Source organism: Protopterus annectens, chromosome 7.part0, assembly GCF_019279795.1.
Source record: "Protopterus annectens isolate FY-2018-M chromosome 7.part0, PAN1.0, whole genome shotgun sequence".
Taxonomy (NCBI): Eukaryota; Metazoa; Chordata; order Ceratodontiformes; family Protopteridae; genus Protopterus; species Protopterus annectens.
In genome coordinates, this window is record NC_056739.1 from 233,091,124 (window position 1) to 233,111,248 (window position 20,125).

Below are 20,125 nucleotides of genomic sequence, written 5' to 3' on the forward strand. Positions count from 1 at the left end.
TAATATAGTTTAACAAAATATCAAAATAACATAACTTGTTATGGTTGAATGGCCCGAGGAGCAGGGGTCCCCCAACCACTACAGGGTTCACCGGTGCCTAAAATTAGCTATGCATTCTCAAATGCACTACTAGTATATTTCAACAAAGGAAAAGTACTAAAACTCTAAAACAGTCAGATTCCATTGTGCAGTGGATGAGATAATGTAAAGGGCAGAAACTATGACTAAATGACAAGTGTACCAAAAAACTTACGCTTTGCATGTTACAGAGGGACAGTTGTAAGGCCGTTAATAGCTCACCAAGAAAATTTTCCCTCATTGCTTTTGCCATCTTACTTTGAATGTTGAATACCACCAGCTGATGTCTTTGCTTTCATCATGCACAGCATTGATAACTGGCAGAGTAAGTGCTACAGTATCTGCTTGCCTTTCTGTTCAACTGTCTGAGCATCAGTTGGGAAGATTAGGAGCCTGAAAGCTATCATATGATGTGCTCCAGAGGAATATGCACATTTATCATCTCTGTTATGCTATCACTTCCTATTAGATTCCTTTCCTTCTATCACTACTCTTTTTTTTTTAATTTCCTTTCTTCTTTGTCATTTTTTTATCTAATACCAGTTCTTTGAGTAATAAAATGGATTATTTAGTTATGTGCAACTATTGATTTTATTTAAAATAAAGAATCTGTGTGTCAACTTAGGGATACAGAAACAAAGGTAGGGCACCGTAAAGGCAGAAAATGCTGTCAGTATATCACAGCGACCATTCGGTCGAGCATTTTTATTATTAGATTAAATAAAATTATTTTACACAACTCCACTGAACGCTTGGTTCCTTGTGTTGGATTATGGTAGCAAGCTATTGTTCCGTGGAGGAGAACTAGTGTTAAAGATACTCGTGGAACATTTTACTTTTAGCAGTGAACTGGACTTTTGCTGTTTTTGAGCGTTAGTATTTACGCTCTTTATATCTAGAGACTGTGGTGTATTTTACTTTTACATGCTTGGCCGAATGGTCGCTGTGATATACTAACAGCATTTTCTGCCTTTACGGTGCCCTACCTTTGTTTCTTTATCATTTTTATTTTATTACTGAGGGCACAGAAGTGTTTTGTGAGCTTAATAACTTAGGGATACAGCAATGAGAACAACAGTTGCTCTGATTTATGTGAATATATTTGTGGGTGTTTTGAATCCACTGTAACTTGCAATATGTGGGAGTAATCCTCCCACCACTTTCACTGCATGGAAAGGTGAAGAAGGTTTTTTCAGACGATTATTAGCTGTAAAGTGATGTTATGGAGTTAATTTCATTTGTCAGTTATTTGTACTCTAAAATTTATAGCTTTAAATTTACAGTAACCCTTGGTTTATTTTTATCCAGTTGTTGGATGTTACTATTATTAAATTAGTGGTATTACATGAATGCTTCCATGTATAAAAAGCCATTTAGCCATAATTCTCTATTGTTAGCTATCACTTGTCATATTGCACATATTGTCATAAATATCCTTAGGACCCATGTGCTGAGACTAAGACAATAAATTTGAAAAATTTTGAAAGATTCTGAAAATGGAGTACAATATTTAAGTTACTGTTTCAGATCAAGGTGGTATATTGGGTAGAAACAGCAATGTAAAAAAACATCTAATATTGCTAGGTATGAGTGATAATTATTGTAACATAAGCAGTTACAATAATTCAAATAGCAAAATGCTCATCGCTACTTCTACACCAAATAGTTTCAAAATCAGCAAGATATTCAGCTTACACCTTTCTTTGGTGATGACAGGCTTTTCACTAATTTAGTGGATTCTAATTGCTAAAGGGAAACAAATATTGGCCAATACTGCCATGATGCAAAACAAAATAACGCTGCCCAGGGGATACCGTTAAGTAGGATGGAACCACTGAAAGGAAACCATCTCTGCTGTTCTGTGCATACTGAAACTCAGCATGCAAAACAAAAGTTTTCACCTTGGTTGATGCAGGGAAGACATTTGAAATGAAATGCCTGTTAACATGCAGTATAGACAGTGCGATTTACATGGTTGTCTTCTCATATGGAACTTTCTACTCGGCACACGGATCTATGTCATAAGATTGACTTTTAAGGAAGCTTGAACTTCATATGTTCAAGACAATATGATTGCCATTCCAAAAAGTTGAACTTAAGAAAACAACCAAAATGTGTGTTTTTGCAGGGGGTGAAGCCTCCTTGCACCCCCATACTCCCTGCAAATTATATATATCAACTTTCAGATCACATTATAGTGGGGAAATGGTTAAATTCCCTGATCTCCACTATACAGCAATCTCAAAATAAATATTTTAACTTTTTGGAAAGTTGATCATATTTTCTCAGCAATATAAAGTCCAACTTTCTGAAAATGTTCTGATTGTGACCCCATGGAAGCAAAGAATGGATTTACATTTCAGTGATTTAAGCTGCCATAGGACCTGGAATGTCCATTTTAGATCTACCCTGAGCCTTTTAACTACTTTTTTTTTTACATTTATTGGAAGAGATAGGGTGGTAGGTGCATGCATATCACTTACATAGCTCCTCTACACATGAAGATAAAATTGGTTGAGCATCAGTACCATGAAAAAAAATAAGTATGAACAGCAAAAGGCTGAATGCAGCTTCCTTTAGGAGGTGATTGCTGGTGTTGTTTCTAAGTGTGTCCTGTCAGTGATTCACTTAATTTTGGAGACCCCACCTTTCTTCAAGTTGGTGTGACTATGGAATTAGTACAGTTTGTATATATATATATATATAAATTTGGGGGGGGGGAGTATCAGGGTGCTACCCTACCGGCAAAAAACATGAAAAACAAGTTTTCCAACCTTTTACATTTTGAGCATTTTTTTTTTTGTCCTTTAAGCACATCAGCTTTCAGGAAGTCAGCATTTAAAACCCTCTTATGGAAATCACATTCTGGTCATAGAAGAATGAATACCACCCCTCAACCTCCAGCAGATGAGAAATAAAATTTCATGGTATCATTGATGGCTAAACACTGGGCAGTCACAGGAGAAAGAAAAAAATATATATATTCTAAATGTATGCATCATAGGCATACATTTAGAAGTACATGTTAAGGCTGTGCCAAATATTCGCTTCATATTTGCTTCGGTTCCAAGTAGCAGGCCAAATAGTCTATTCATATTCGGCCAATAGTGATGCTCGGACTGAATATGAATAGTGGTCATGTGTCTGCGTATCTCCGTATATACATTCCTGCATGTGAGTAAGCTCACTGGCACAACCAGTCTGTAGCTGTAGCAGCAGCATGGTCTGTGTCAACTGGTGGGCCATCCATAATGTAGTTGTACCAGTAAGATTTTACCTACCTTAACATGGAATCAATGGGATGCTGTGAAAAAAAAAGCTGTGGTGGAATGTATTGAAGGGAGGTGGCAGGCATCATGTTAGATCTTTTATGGCTGTGCATGCTAGGCTGTGGTTGTGTCAGTGAGCTTACTGATGTACAGGACAGTCATCAGCGTATTATTGACACTGTGTTACTTTGTAGCCTATTTTTGTATGATCATTTTTTATCTGTAACTTAAGTGAAGATTACATTTGGGTAGGTCACTAACGGGTACACAAAATCCAATTTGGAATTATTTCAAGATATGTGATGACGAAACAAAAGCCATGTGCCAGTTGTGCAAAGCAGGCATCTCTCACGGTGGTGGATCAGCAAAGTCATTTACAACATCTCCACTAAATAATCATTTGTCCTATAAGCATCATGAGCAATACAAAGAAGTCGTTAACAAGAAGAAAGCAGCAACAGCAAGTGGGACGTCTGACACTCAGCTGGCTGTCAAGGTTCAGCAAACACTGAGCGACATGATTGGCAAGAAAAAAACATGGCCCATTTATAGTCCTGTGGTGAACAAAATACATCGTGCCATCGCAAAAAATGATTGCCACTGACATCCAGCCATGCTCAATTGTTGATAGAGGCTTTAATGATTTGCTCACAGATCTGCCATCCTTCATTATCAAAAATTTGATGGACAGCACACTGGGTCTCAACTAGATGATGCTCTACTTGACATGATGAATCACTGGAATATTGACAAAGAACATGTCCACTTGCTCTTAATTGATGGAGGTGCCAACATGGTCTAAGTATTACAGGATGCGGATTTGCCCAGTGTCAATTGTTTTGCCCACACTCTGCAGCTGGCTCTGAATGATGCAATTCTGACACAGTCATCTGTTGCTGACTTGATAATACTGTCATGGAAGATTGTGAGACATTTCTGATACTCTACAAGTGCTACCTCGCACCTTCATGCCATTCAAGAAGAACTCGGTATACCAAAACATCAGCTTCATCAGGAAATTGTCACCAGGTGGAATTCCACTTATCAGATGTTGGATCGGTTGTTGGAGCAAAAGAGAGCTGTGTCTGTGTATGTTGCAGAATGTGACTACAAATCCAGCAAGGCACTGTCCCTGATGACAATCCAGTGGATTTTAGCAGCAAAAAATGTTGCAATTCTTCTGCCATTTGAACAACTAATGCAGGAAATAAGCTGCAACAGTTCCTGTTTTTCAATGATTCTATCAGCTGTTCAGACTGTCTTGTTGTATCTGCAGAAAGACATAGCTGATAACGGAATGAAAAAGACAGTCAGCGAACTGATAACATCCTTAACAAGATTTTCCGACTTGTATGAAAATGACATTTACACAGTTTCGGCCGGCTTGGATCCACCTTCAAGCTGAATTTCTTGACACCTGTGCAGCAGGTAAAAGCCAAAACAGACATTGTCACTGCAATGTTACTGTGTCAGCCAACATCAATTCAGCCTACAAATCAGCCATCCGAAGTTTTTTCTGAAGTGACTGAAGTGAATGAGCAACCATCAACAAAAAAGACAAAGACAACAGCAGAAGACTTTTGGTCATCTTGGGATCAATTGCAGCCAGTTCGGGTACTGAACAGTGATTATTCTGTCTCCATAGAAATAGAACTGAGTAATTATCTGACAGAGCCCTGTGTTCTGAGAGATGCTGACCCACTGAACTGGTGGAAAATGAACACGTCCAGATTTCCAACATTGTGTCATATGGCTAAGTGCTACCTTTATGCACCAACTACAAGCATGCCAAGTGAACATCTTTTTAGTATGGCTGGTGATAACTTCAGTGAAACAAGAAACTGTCTTATTGCCGGCAACATGCAGTGATTGGTGTTTTTGAAATCTAATGCAGTATTCCTGAGTTAAATGTACATCAGTAAAAAGTTTGATAGCTATTTGGTAACATCAGTGAAAAGCATTGACAGCTACTTGGTAGCACCAGTAAAATGCTTTGACAGCTACTTGGTAATATCAGTAAAAAGTTTGACAACTATTTGGTCATGGCTCTGTTGTGTTTTTTTAGTTTATATTGGTTCCCTAATTCACACATACAGACTACACCAACACCTCCTACTGGATGGTGACATTCATCCCAATACTGGCCCTACCAATACTAGTCCTGCTAACCCTACCAATAATAGTCCTGCTAACCCATTTAAACCCTCTCCCTCAACCATTCACACCCCTACAAGGCCTCATAACTCCCTCTTCATAGCTCACCTAAATATATGAAGTGTAAATAATAAAGTGACTCACCTTCATGCATTACTGGATGTACATGACTTTGACATCCTATGACTAACCGAAATATGGTTAAAACCTGCAACCCAAGACTATGAAATCACCCCTCCAGGATATAGTATTTTAAGACTGGATTGCCTTAACATGAAGGGTGGGGGCATAGCCATAATATATAAAGCAGGGCTCCATGTTACTCTACTAGATACCCACACACCATCTGATACCAATACTGAAATTCTTATCACTAAGCTACAACTAAACACTTGTAAGTTAATCTATATTATATGCTCATATATTCCTCTAGGTAATAACATCATCTCCCTAGAAAATACCCTTAGCTGGCTTTCCACGAACTATCCACAAGAAACCATAGTGCTAGGTGACTTTAATATAGACTGGAAAACCTGTAATACTGATAACCCAACTAACTACGTAAACCTACATGGCTTCTCCCAAACTATCACCTCACCCACCAGAATCCATAAACTTACCCATAGAGAAAGCACTTTAGATTGGATTCTAACAAATACTCAGTCATAATCATATATGACAGGCATCCTGCAAGATGACATTAGTGATCACTCACTAACTTATATACTTAGAAAAAAAGAGTAATATTCCCTATCTTTCAACTTATAGAACTACTCACTCCAATAAATATTTTAACCCTGACTGCTTGCAAAATGAACGTATTGTGTGGGATTGGTCACCCCAAAAACACCTCCAGCTAGAGGAAGCAGTGGCATACTTCACTTCTAAGTTCCTTGAAATCATGGACTACCATGCCCCTTCTTGTACTCCTAGGAACAGGACAAAAACTGCTCCATGGCTGACAAAGGTAACTAAGCAGAAATTCTACTAAGAAACAAATTTTGGACCAAATGGCGTACTACTAAAGACCCATCTGATCATTTAAAATTTAAACAGCTTAGAAATTCTACTAAAGCATCAATACTACTAGATAAAATAAACTTCTGCTTTCAACTTCAACAGACCAATCAACATAGTCCACAAAAATTCTGGTTAGGTATAAATAGACTCCTTCATCCAGGAAACTCTAAGACACCAACCCCATCAGGAATAACCCAAGAAACTCCCAAACAAATTGCTAATACCTTTAATATCTTCTTTACAGAAGCCATCCAGTCACTTGCTAACTCTCTACCTCCTATATCCTCTAATCTGCCCTCCACCTCAACTAACTCACCACCTACATTCCAACTACAACCTGTGCCTACATCCCTCATCTGTACCCTTGTCCAAAAACTCGAACCATCTACCCCCTCTGCTGACCTCTTACCTGCTAAATATCTGTAAATAGCAGCTAAGGTTATTGCCTACAGAAGGTACCATCCCATCCATCTGGAAAATCTCCCATATAACCCCCCTACACAAAGGTGGCAACTCAACAGAACTTTCTAACTTTTGCTCAATTGCACTATTCTCTCCCTTAGCTAAAGTCATGGAAAAATGCATTCACCTTCAACTGTTAGACCACCTTCTGCAAAATAGACTATTAGCTAACTCTCAGCATGGCTTTAGACCTTTCCATAGCACCACTACTGCCCTCCTATCATTTCCTGACCACGTTAACAAAAAACATAACAATAACACCCTGTCCACTGCACTCTTTATTGATCTCTCAAAAGTATTCAACGTGGTTAACCATCAGCTACTATTGAATATTTTAAAGTCCCTCTCACTTGATACTCAAGCACTACAGTGGTTCAAGTCCTACTTAGATAACAGGCAACAGGCAGTACTTTGGGATAATAGTCTATCCACCCACCTTCCTGTCACCCTTGGTGTACTCCAAGGTTCTATATTGGGCCCGCTTCTATTCTCCATCTTTATAAATGATCTAACTATAAATATCCCCCAAGCTACATGCATACAATATGCAGATGACTCCACATTAATATGCTCAGCTACAGGTCCATCTGAACTGCAGCCCCTCACCCAAAATGTCTTTAAGCTAGTAGACAAATATTTTTACAATGCTATCTCCTCCTTAACCCCAAAAAGACTAAACTATTGCTCTTTACTCCTACACAAAAGTCAACCCCAGTTGACTTCATTATCAGATCTCATAATGGCACAGTCATATCTCCTGACACTACCGCCAAACTCTTAGGAGTAACTATTGACCACAATCTTAACTATGATACTCATATCAACACCACAATAAAATCAGTTAACAGAAAATTAGGCTCCCTCTATAGAATTAAACCCTTCCTCACTCCCTTAGCTAGAACTACTATTGTCCACACCCATCTTATCTCAAATCTCTTATATGCCTCTCCTATATACACTAATCTAAAAGCAACCTCAACAAGCTGGCAAGCTCCTACAATAACATTGACAGATTTGCTACTGGCTCCCTTTCAGAACCCACCACTGCCAAAATCTAAAACAACTGGGTTGGCTGGAACTGCATAATCAAGTTCTACACCACCAACTGATTATTGCCCATAAAACCCTTTATCATCCAGATAACACACCAATTCTCATGAGTCTAATCAGCCCATACAAAAATCTTGCAAACCGACGCTCAGCAAATAAACTACTAGTATCTAGACAAAAACCCAACAATAAAGCAGGAGATTCCCTTTTCTCTAACACCTTACTTGGATACCATACCTTACTTGGATAGAAGGAAGTTTCTCTGTTCACTGTGAGAGAGGGAGCTTTGAGCAGCCAATCTGTCCCTGGAGGAGTGGTTTCAGCCCAGAAATTAGTAGTTTATTGGCCATTTTGGGCTAATTTCTATCTCTTTAATTTCCCTGCTATAAAACCCGCATTTGCGAGGTTTTTGCGCTAGTGTACAGCTCAGCAAGCTTCTGCCTGGTGCCCTGCAGAGTTCTACAGCAGCAGAGAGACAGAAGAGAGACTTTGGAGTGATTGAGTATCATTTTTCTGCATTTTCTTGCTGCCTTTAGCTAATGCCACCTAAAACGCTGATTTTCTAGAGTTTCTGTGATCTAAAAAGCTTGTTTCATCTACATATTGTACTTATTTTACTGCCTGCATTTTTACAAAGTCGTTTTTGTGTTTAAATTACCTGTTTAACTGTTGTAGGCTACACACTCAAGTTTGATAGCCATTTCTGTGCATTTAAAGTGTTTTTTGATTGTATCTGCTTTATTTTCTGAAAAAAAAAAAAATATATATATACTTGTTTTCCCACCTTTCTAAGCTAGTATAGTCCAGTTTTCAGGTTAGTGCTGAATTCATAGCTGTGTTACAAGTTTCCGTTTGCCCATACCTTAGTTGGATAGAAGGAAGTTTTTCTGTTCACTGTGAGAGAGAGAGCTTTGAGCAGCCTATCTGTCCCTGGAGGAGAGGTTTCAGCCCAGAAATTAGTAGTTTATTGGCCATTTGGGGCTAATTTCTATCTCTTTCATTTCCCTGCTATAAAACCCACATTCATGAGTTTTTTGTACTTGTATACAGCTCAGCAAGCTCCTGCCTGGTGCCCTGCAGAGTTCTATAGCAGCAGAGAGACAAAAGAGAGGCTTTGGAGTGATTAAGTATTATTTTTCTGCATTTTCTTGCTACCCTTAGCGAACTAAAAAGCAGATTTTCTAGAGTTTCTGTGATTTTAAAAGTTTGTTTCAGCTACATATTGTACTTATTTTACTGCCTGCACTTTAACAAAGTCATTTTTGTGTTTAAATTACCTGTTAACTGTTGTAGGCTACACACTCAAGTGTGATAGCCATTTCTGTGCATTTAAAGTGTTTTTTGATTGTATCTACTTTATTTACACAGAAATTATTAGTTTTTTTGCCATTTTGGGCTACTTTCAATCTCTTTCATTTCCCTGCTATAAAACCCACATTTCAGTGGTTTTGTGCACCAGGCAGCGTCGGTAAGTTAGGGTATAACTATTCCAGGCTCTACAAAGTCTACTCTTCAATTTTTCCCTTGGAACTAAACAAACTTTCAATTTAAGCACTCAAACCATTCACTTCTCATTCCGGCACTTGCTCAAAACTCATAACAAGCACTAATAAACCTTAGCACTAGACCACCCTATACTGTAGAGAAGGACAAGGCTCTCTATTCGATATTACCAGCCAATCAGTAAAACAGTTCACTGTACCTATCCAGGCATGTCCAAAGGGCAGTTTCAGGTGTACTCTCTGGTCTGACTGGGGAATCTGGGCATTTTGAGGCAATGTTACAATTGCCTCATGTACACAGACAACCCTCTCCTCCTTCCACCAAATACTAATGCATGTGAGAGATGCAATTATACAGCCAAACTGGAGGCTAAGCTCTCTCAACCCAAGACTGGACCAGGCATTCAAGAGGAGAAAGGAATTACTTGCATCACACCACCAGTCGCACATAGACCTATGAAACCAGTACTGGCAAAAAAACACACATAAATACATGAAAACATACTCGGAGGATCTAAATAAACATCTGCAAAAGCAACAGAGACCTCCAAATCAGACATCCAAGCAACCCCCACCCCGCAACACAAACCACACATACTTCACAAAACCAGTGTGCCACCAATCACAACCCTTAAGGCAAAATTACATACCCAACACACTAGTAATAGGTAACTCTATAGTCAGGCACACTGACGTCCCACTCACTAGGCTGAACAAGGATAAGGTTATTGTTAGCTGCCTGTCGGGTGCCAGGATCTGCCACATAACACAAGCACTCAGGTCAGTCCAGAACAAGTATAAATATGACTCTGCCATTGTCCATGTCGGTGTGAATGACCTAAGCCATACCTCCCTAGACTACATAAAAGGAGACATGGAGGAGCTTTCTGATCATGTAGCCCAGGCCAGCATGACCCTGACCCTGAGTAGCATCCTGCCCTCACCAAGAATGATATCATGGTATAGAGAAGAAATGATCAATTTCAACAATTGGCTAAGCTTCTGGTGTCATTCAATGGGGATCCAGTGTCTGTCAGCCTGGGATGACATGCTCGACAAACTACGCTGCTTCGCTAGAGATGGCTTGCACCTGTCACCCTTAGGCTTTTGAATACTTGCCAAGGCTCTTGCCACCCCCCATAGAGCCTTTTTTATGCAAGGCTCAAAAGACAAACCCACCGTCATAAATAGCAGAAGTAACAAAAAACTGAGGGTAATGCTACTTAATGCCAGAAGTCTAAACCTCAAAATGCATGCACTCGAGGCACTCCTAAGTATGGAGAAAATTGATATATGTGCAGTAACAGAAACCTGATTTAAGGCTCCAGAGAGCACACCAGCACTATCAGGCTACAACTCATACCATAGATTTTGGCAACAAAACACAGACCGAAATACAAAAGGTGGGGGAGTATCCCTATTCATCAAGGATACCCACACCTCTGAGTTAGCGGCACAGCACGATGCTTCAGAAATCATCCACGTGCAAGTAATAATGGGCAAAACCGCTATTCAAATTATAGCTTGCTACAGATCACCCACCATGTCCCAGGGCCCCCACTCCACATTCCTGGAAATGCTGAGAAACATAAAAGTCCTACCAAACACCCTGATATTGGGTGATTTCAATTACCCAAACATTAACTGGGAGAACTAATCAAGTGCAAACTCCCTTGCCCAACATTTCCAAGAATTTATAAACCCAAATGCCTTGGATCAACTGGTCAACACCTCCACCAGAAGTGACAGCATATTGGACCTGGTCATCACCAACATGGGCAACCGGTGTTCCACACCAGAGGTCAATCCCTCACTGGTTAGATCTGACCATAAATTAATCACTCTGGATATCCACATTCTGCCACCAACCCCAGTCAAAGAAACCACCGTGAAAAACTTTTCAAAAGAAAACTTCACGTTACTTAAGACCAAGGTGGGAAGTTTTAAAGGCACACATGCTAAAGGATAACGCTGTCCAAGCTGCAAAATCCTTTATTAATGCACTCAACGTGCCCCTACAAGAATGCATGGATCGAGCTATCCCAAAGAAAACCAAGATTCACTCCTCCAAGAAAAGGAAACCAGTCTGGTGGACCCATGCCATAAACAAGCTCTACAATAGAAGGAGGAAACTAGTACAGAAAAGAGTAAAATCCCAAGAAGGAAAGACATTCCTGATCAGTATCAGCAAGAAACTATGTTCCCTCATAAAATCATCCAAGGCTAGCTTCGAAAGAAAAATTGCCATGGACTCCAAAGATAACCACAAGGCATTCTTTAGCTATGTCAAGAATCTAAGTGGCAATTCTCAGATCTGCTTGGAGTTAGTGCAGAATGGCACAAAATACACTAAACCGTCCAATATAGCCAACATCCTGGCAGACAGGTTCAGTAAAACCTTCACCCCCCCTCTCATCCCCAAAAGGGCCCATAACTATACTGGAAGAATGTAGTGCCCCTGAAATCACAGACACTCAGATTAAAATAGCCCTCTCCAAAGCCAAAAACACAGCATCAATGGGACCAGACAGTGTCCCAGGCTGCGTCCTACACGAGCTCAAAGAGGAACTAACCCCTCACCTTAGCACACTGTTTAAACTCAGCCTCTCCACAGGCTATGCACTCACACATAGCAACGGTTATTCCACTCCACAAAGGTGGAGCCACAACGGACGCTGGTAACTATCACCCTATAAGCCTGACTAGCTTGGTCTGCAAAGCTATGGAGTGCATCATCATGGATCTCATTAACAGAGACATTGGGAACCTCCAAACACTGGACCCTACCCAATTCTGCTTTGTTAAGGGCAGATCATGCCTTCTAACCTGGTGGACTTCTTTGAGACAGTTACCAAGGGTATAGATGAGGGAAAGGTGGTCCACACAGCCTACCTAGACCTCGCAAAGGCCTTTGACACCATTCCCAACTCAGGTGTTATAGACAAGCTCTCCAGCCTGAACATCAACCCCTATATTACGAGATGGGTTGCCAACTGGCTCACAGACAGAACCCACATGGTAAGAGTTGCGGGAGTTAGGACTGACTCTAAACCGGTTACAAGTGGCATTCCCCAGTTCTCAGTCCTAGGACCCCTCCTGTTTGGCATATACTTCTCAGAGGTACAGGCAAGCACAGGAGGACTATGGCTGACCAAGTTCACAGATGACTGCAAACTAGGGGCTCTAATTGACTCTCCGGCTAGCACAGGAGGACTCTGGCTGACCAAGTTCACAGATGACTGCAAACTAGGGGCTATAATTGACTCTCCAGCTGACACAGACATCCTCCAAAAGGGTTTCACTGAGACAGATAACTGGTGTCAAAACCATGGCCTCAAGCTAAATGCCAAAAAGTCCATAGTCATCCCCTTTGGAAAAAACAAAGTACCCACAAATTACCACATAAGTGGTTGCCCCCTAAATATGGAAGATGTAATAAGGGATCTGGGGACCCAAGTAGATAGCAACCTCTCCTTTGAAAATCACATTGCCAAAGTGGTTAGAAAATCCTTCTATGTGGCCCACTTAATCACAAAAGGGTTTGCATCCAGAGTGAAAGAGGTCATTGGGCCCCTTTACACATCACTCATCAGACCCATCATAGAGTACAATGCCCCATTTGGGATGTACCTTACAAGACACCTGCAACAACTGGAAAGACCACAGAAGTACCTCACCAAGAGGATCACTGGCCTCAAGCAGATGCACTATGCAGCTCGACTGAAGAAACTCCAGCTGTACTCCGTTGCATACCATCTACTCAGAGATGATCTCTGCCTGACATGCAAGGCCATGTTCAAACCAGAATTGATGGACATGCTCCACCTAAAGAAAACCATATCCCCTCGAGCCACACACTCCAGGGATCTAAACCTCATCACAACAATAAATAGGACGTGCTGGAGGGATAGATTCCTGTCCCAGAGACTTCCCATGCTGTGGGACAAGATTCCAATCTACATTAGGCAGAGCTCCTCACTAACCCTCTTCAAGAGAAACCTTGATGAGTGGATGGGAAACAGAAAGTTTACCCCAGGGATCATTTAAATGGCTCTGCTGGACAGAAGCACAGGTAACTAATCTAAGGGGACGGCAAAAGCCAACACATTCTGGCTAGGCTTATAAATGCCTTTGGGCAGATAGCCTAGTATCTACCTATGAACCAATGAACCTATAAACAAGCTGGAACCTACTTCCTGGTGAATTCACATCTTTTTCTTCAACTGTCCTATTTAAAAAGAAACTCAAATTATACCTTCCAACCCACTGGCCATGTCCTTGTACTAACCCAGACTAAGATTTCTCTTCCTGTTATCCTAGGTTATACATTAATTACTACTCACTTTATAGCTACTTTAAGACCACTACCTTCTAAGTTAGATTTATTGTACCCAGGAAAGACTGTATGAACATGTCACTGCCTTATAGATGACATCACTGCCCTTAAATAATTCTCCCAATCTTGTTTATAACTATTCTTTCTCCTGTGCCACAATTATAACTTTGATTTGGGAATCTCCCATATCCTTCTGAAAAAAAATATAAATCTATGGGTATTTTCTATTTTGTTTTACTTTTATCTATCATGTTTGCTAAGTTACCATGCAAACACCTGTTTTATATGACAATTGAACTGTATCTGATGTTGCAATGTTCTGTTTGTTCTTGTTCTTTTTTTTTTTTATGTGGAGCTTTTCTCCCCGGGGCCTCTACTGAAAATGGATATATATTCAGTTTGACTAACCCGGTCAACAAATGTAAAATAATAATAAAATACATTTTTGGTTTTGTGGTGAGTTAAATGTATGTATATGTACAATAACAATTTTTTACTTTTACCCCTTGTCGTAGTGCACAGAGCAGTTTGCAAAACTTAACTTGCTGTTTAACTATTTTGTTTAGTTCTTAGTTTTAGTGCTTAGTTTACCTCATGACTTGACTAAAACAACTATTTGTATTCATACTAGGTAGAACTATTCGTATTCGGCCAAATATATATATATATATATATATATATATATATATATATATATATATATATATATATATATATATATATATATATATATATATATATATATATATACACATATATATATATATATCGTTAGTACCAGATGGTGAGAGCATTCAGGCTCACTTCAAAACAGGATGCCTTTACATAGGAAATAAAATGGGAACATTTCTATCAAATATTCATTACTGGTGGGCTGTGTTGAAAGCACACAGAAGGAAAACTGATTCAAGAATAAAAGAACATGACAACACATCATTAATAGCTGTTACATTTAGTGCTGAGTCTCATGGTGTTGAGCAAGTAATTCATAAACAGTAAAGAATTTTAAAAGCCCAAGATGATATTGTTCCTGTTAATAGACAACAAGCCAGCATTTGAAGTAATACTTAGGGTACAGTCATAATTAAGATATTGGGATGCCCATTTTAAAAGGTAGCACAAATGTGGGTCTTATGAATGTACTTCCACAAAATGCAAATGTATAGCAATAGCCTATTTTACAAAATTATGACCACTACATGTAGCCCATCTTGGCATTTTATTTGTGTTTCATGTCAATTGGTCTTTTTCGCAGAATGTACAACTTGTGATACATTTTGTGTTAGTCAAGGAGAATGAAAACTGAATATACAGTTTTATGAACATGCGTATGCTGTAAACAAGAAATATTAAAAAATGCTTTGGCTAAAGCTGGTACGGAATATGATCATTTTAAGAAATTCAATTTTTTATGTTTTACAGAAAAGTGAAATTAGCACTACAGCGGGTAAGAACATTTGTTAAAATGTAGTGAGTTTCACTATGAAGTGTTATTAAATTGTAATAGAATATCAGGATTAAATAATAACCTAAATATTAAACTTTAAATGTTAGCTAAAACAGGAACTGCTAAAGCATTAGGGCAATCTGTTGCATGTGTATCTTGTTTTAAGGCATTCATTTTATTGGAGGTTTCTGTGATAAGGTTTGTGGTGAGTCTTTTATGAGATTTTTTTTTTGATCTTCAAGTTTCACATTTCAGAAACTAAAGCATTCCCTTATTGTTTTGGAAAACTACTAATAAAAGAAACTCCTTAGTGCTGTTTGTATTTTACTTTGGATTTTCTTTAACTTTTACCTTTTCTACCTTATTGTTCTTGTTACCGTTTTTTCCTAACTTCTTTGTACTGCCTGATTTCCCACTCCAACCTTTCATTTTCCTTTTGTAGACCATATAATTTGCCATAATTGCCATCCTAACAGTCATATGTATCTGTTTTGACTTTTTCCTCTTTTGTCTTTTTCCTTCTTCCTCACACTCTTGTCTACAGCCATGAGTACTTCATCCTTAAACCATTCTTATAATGACAAGTCCTCCCTCTGTTTTCATACTGACTCTGTTTGGTCCCAGTCGCCTAATTTTTCCAGAGCCACCTTCCTAGCACAGTATAATCCCAAACAGAATAACCTTGCCAGGTAATAGCTGTAGAAGGATGTTTTATTTAAGCATTTATACAATATACTCAGGTTATACATTTAAAAATATAACTGGCGATATGTACTTTGTCTCTGGTACAGCATCATAGTTTATAATTCAGACCTATTTTCTTTAGTGAGCTTTATGTTCATGGACTAGCAGTATTCAAAACAAAAACTTTAATCTTAAAAATCGAACATTTTGGGTTTTAGAATATTAATGCCATCATAGGACAAAGAAAACAAGTCACTGATAAGTTTATTTATTTATGTAGTTATTTATTTATTTATTTTACATTTGTTGACTAGTTTGTCCGACTGAGCTACGTAGCCCTTTTTCAGTGGAGACCCAGGGAGAAAAGCTCCACATGTTGTACAGATTATCATTTACAAAAATAAGTAAACAATCAACAATTGGTTTACAGAAGACATTCAAAGCAACATACACATGAAAAACAAGGATTTACTACAGTAAACTAATCATTATGTCTGTCAGATTTAGAATCCTACATCATTCAGAAGGACTAACAATACTTTTATCACCAGACGTATAATCTTTTATGCAGATAAGAATGTATGGAATGTATGGAATGTGCTTAAGATATATTTTCAACAATTAACAATGTGCTACTGTGGTACTATATAATGAAAAAATTGTCACACAAAGTTAATTTCCTGCATTCTGACAAAAGATTTGGGGCAACAATGGACTGTATGGCTGCTGGGAAGAATAGATAAGCAGGAGAGATTCATGACACAATCATTAAGGGTGACTTGGGGAGATGGGATCATGGAAATCAAAAAATATCAAGCAAAGTCTGGAGAAAGTGATGTCTCAGTATGGTTTGGAAAATGTACTTCTGAATCTCCCCGGGACACTTTGCATAGCTTTAGAAGTTTGTATAACTTTTCAGCAGCTATCCTGAATTATTTGTCCCTCCCACCTCAATATTATTATAAACATCTAGTACATGTTTATAATACTGCAGAGGTGGGAAAGACAGATTTAGTACTATTTAATAACTGTTTTTAAAGAAACTGAAGGGAATTGTTTTGGTATACATGTCCTCCCCAGGCCTCCATGAAAATGGACCCTCGTCCAGTCGGACACTCCGGTCAACATGTCCTTCTTCTAACAAAAAAAAAAAAAAAGGCTACCTCTCACCTAACTTAAGTTGGACTTCTATGTCTCAGTATCAGCAAATTTTATTTTCTTTTATTCCATTTATAGGACAGGGATGAATGGTGCTTTCCTAACCATAAGTTCTAATGGGTAAGGGGTTTATGGGGTGCCACCACCCCTACAGAATTAATAGAAATGCAGAATGCCATAATACCAGGAGTACTCCATTCTTAGGCAATTACTGTTATTCTTTTCTTAAATCATTTTAGATGGGGGCAGGGGTGTGAACAGGAGAAGCTAGTATCGGTATCTTTCATGCTTAAATTGTGGGGGGTCTATAGTACTGAACCAAGGAACTAGTAACTGATAATCTTGGGCAAGCCATATTATGTAAAGCACAGGCATGTGTGCATGAGAGAGAAAGGTGGCAAAGGCTTGTCTGGATATGAAGATACTTTTTTTACGCACAGGACTTAAGGGGCAGGTTCAAAGACCTGGACGTAAATAATTAGTGGACACAGACTAAACTGAATGAACTAGTAACAACACTAGCAGTACAAGATAAGCATAAAGCAGAGCAGATACTTTTTCAAGTAATTTAAGTGTTTATGAATTTAGAGTGATTAGGTTACAGATTCCTGTAAGGTGTCTTATGATTCATTGAGGCATTAATTCTGGACTGCTTCTGAAAAGATATATGTCTGTTAAAGGCAATTGGATTCATTTCAATTATTTTATGTACAAACCTAGCTGTTTGTTTTAATTCTGAACAGATATTTAGCAAAATGCTTTGCCATATCATATGATGTGAATGTGATCTTATTTAGCTAATGTTTTTTGTCAGGTTCTCAGACTGGAAATGCTGAAAACAGGCCAACAAGCCAGCCTGTTGCAGGTGCAGCAGTCAGTGAAAAAAGTTCTTCCAAGATTTTTGAACCAGTTAAACGAATGGCAAGAAGTAAGGTACACAAGTATTTGTTTTATTTAATAATATTCTCAAAGTCGTAACAATGCAATATGAATTTGTTTTAGCTGGTAGTGAATATTCGTGGATTTTTCATAGACGGTATATAAATGGTAACTATCAGTTTTTATATGATGTAAGTAATATTAGTTTACATCTCAGTAAATAACTACAGGTCCCTGCTTGAAAAGCTGTTAAGAATGATTTAAGCAATATTCATGTTTTCCTTTCATTAAATGTGCATGTTTGTCAGTAAGCATTTTCCTTCATATTAATAACTAGCTCAATAGACTCCCCACCCCAGGGGTTAAAAATGTCTGTAAATGTCTATTATACAGATGAAAGGTCTGACAATCTACTTCCAGTTCCTACCTGCCTTGTAATCTATGTGGATGACATTAGCTGCTCATGAGGTCTTTATATTACCAACACTGAATAGGTGGAAACCTCTCAAACCTCCATTACAACTCTGATGTTAAGTCATGTTAGAGAAAAGAGGAGAAAAAAAATATCAGTTCCCTGTTAAGAATTTAACCATTCATTTTGAATTTCAGCTAGTAATGATTGCATTTCAAATCTTTGTCCAGTATCACATGCAATAACAATATTTAGTGATTCAAAATTAACAATCTCTATAATTAAACTGCAATAGTAAACCAGCACAAGACATGCATGGAAATCCTCATACTTGCCAGTTTTAGAGTAGTGGACTAATATTTCTCGTTTCCTACCTGTAATTGGGTCCAAGGACTGAATTTGAAGTATACTGTCAACAACAAGTTAGGTGTCAATCAATGAATATTTTTTGAGAGAGATATTTTACTAATTTATTTATTTATCTTTGTTAACAGTCAACTTGGGAAGTACAATATTCAGTGGAATCCCAAGGAAAGTAAGAAATGCAAGTTATAAATTATACAATAAGGACAATAACATAATTATTCAGGAAACTATAAATCCATATAGAGCCAGTTAATTACAGCAGTAATGTAATCACATTGTAGTGCCAGAAATGTACATTAAATTACAATGATATAAATCAGTTTTTTGAAATCAAAGTTTATGAGCAATGTGATACAGAACAGACTAAATAAGATATGGTATGAGCCTTAATATATCAGCAGTTAGATTATGTCACAAGTGCATGTGTAGTGATTGCAGATACTCAGTAAGAAGGGATTTGATAAATGTCTGTTGCATCTGCTTCATATTCTACATCTAAAAGTATCCCAACATTTGTTAATAACTGAACCAAAGTTCAACTCACCATCTTTATCAGTTTTAGGAATATCAGTACTGAGGTTGCTTCCTTTAAAGATCACACCAGGAGATAATGTTAGATTAAAACGGACACCTTGAGTTATACAGTAGTTCAGACAAAGACAAGTGGCGGGAACATAATAATGACACTAAAGCCAGATATGATCATGAAAATACTCACTTGTTACAACTATTGTGATATGTGGCATACCTGTCAGTGTTAACTTTTTTTAATTTTGTTTGGGTGTGAAGAAGCAAACTGTGTTAGGAAGAAAATAAACACATGAGAGAAGATGTAAAGTAGGATGCAACAGTGAGAGCCTGCCTATTTTCATCTGTTGTTTGTAAAGTTTGTGCAATGTTAGTCTGGTTTTATTACCAATGTGCTTTATTTGAATGGTGACTATAAGATGGTTGCAGATGATTACACAAACTGTTTTTACAGATTAACATTTTTCTGTATATTGTCAAGAGCTGTGATAGTAAATATCTGTGTGTTATATGAAATAGTGAAATCCAGTCATGCTCTTTCCAGTGAAAGTTGGCATGTGAATGGTTATATGAGAAGAGAGCACAGATTTGGTCTGGGAAGTGTTTATGTGATAACCATAGTAATTAACTAAGATTGCCTGTGAAATGCAACTTGTACCGTAGCGGTAGCACACATGAGCTGCAAGAGACTGCAGTCATGGAGTTCTTTGCATACTGGATCTGTTTAGCAGAACCCACATTGTGAGCCATATTCCATCCTGGGAGAACTTCAACAGTCTT

At 38.3% G+C, this 20,125-nt stretch overlaps 1 protein-coding gene across 1 annotated transcript in view; it reads left to right on the plus strand.

Annotated features, from left to right (window-relative positions):
- The window catches only part of LOC122806372 (tyrosine-protein phosphatase non-receptor type 22-like), a 196,059-nt gene that overhangs the window by 97,682 nt on the left and 78,252 nt on the right, over nt 1-20,125 (plus strand). Inside the window, exon 7 of the mRNA XM_044076723.1 lies at nt 17,975-18,093. Within this exon, the coding sequence (XP_043932658.1) occupies nt 17,975-18,093 (119 nt within the window). The remainder of the gene's footprint in view (nt 1-17,974; nt 18,094-20,125) is intronic.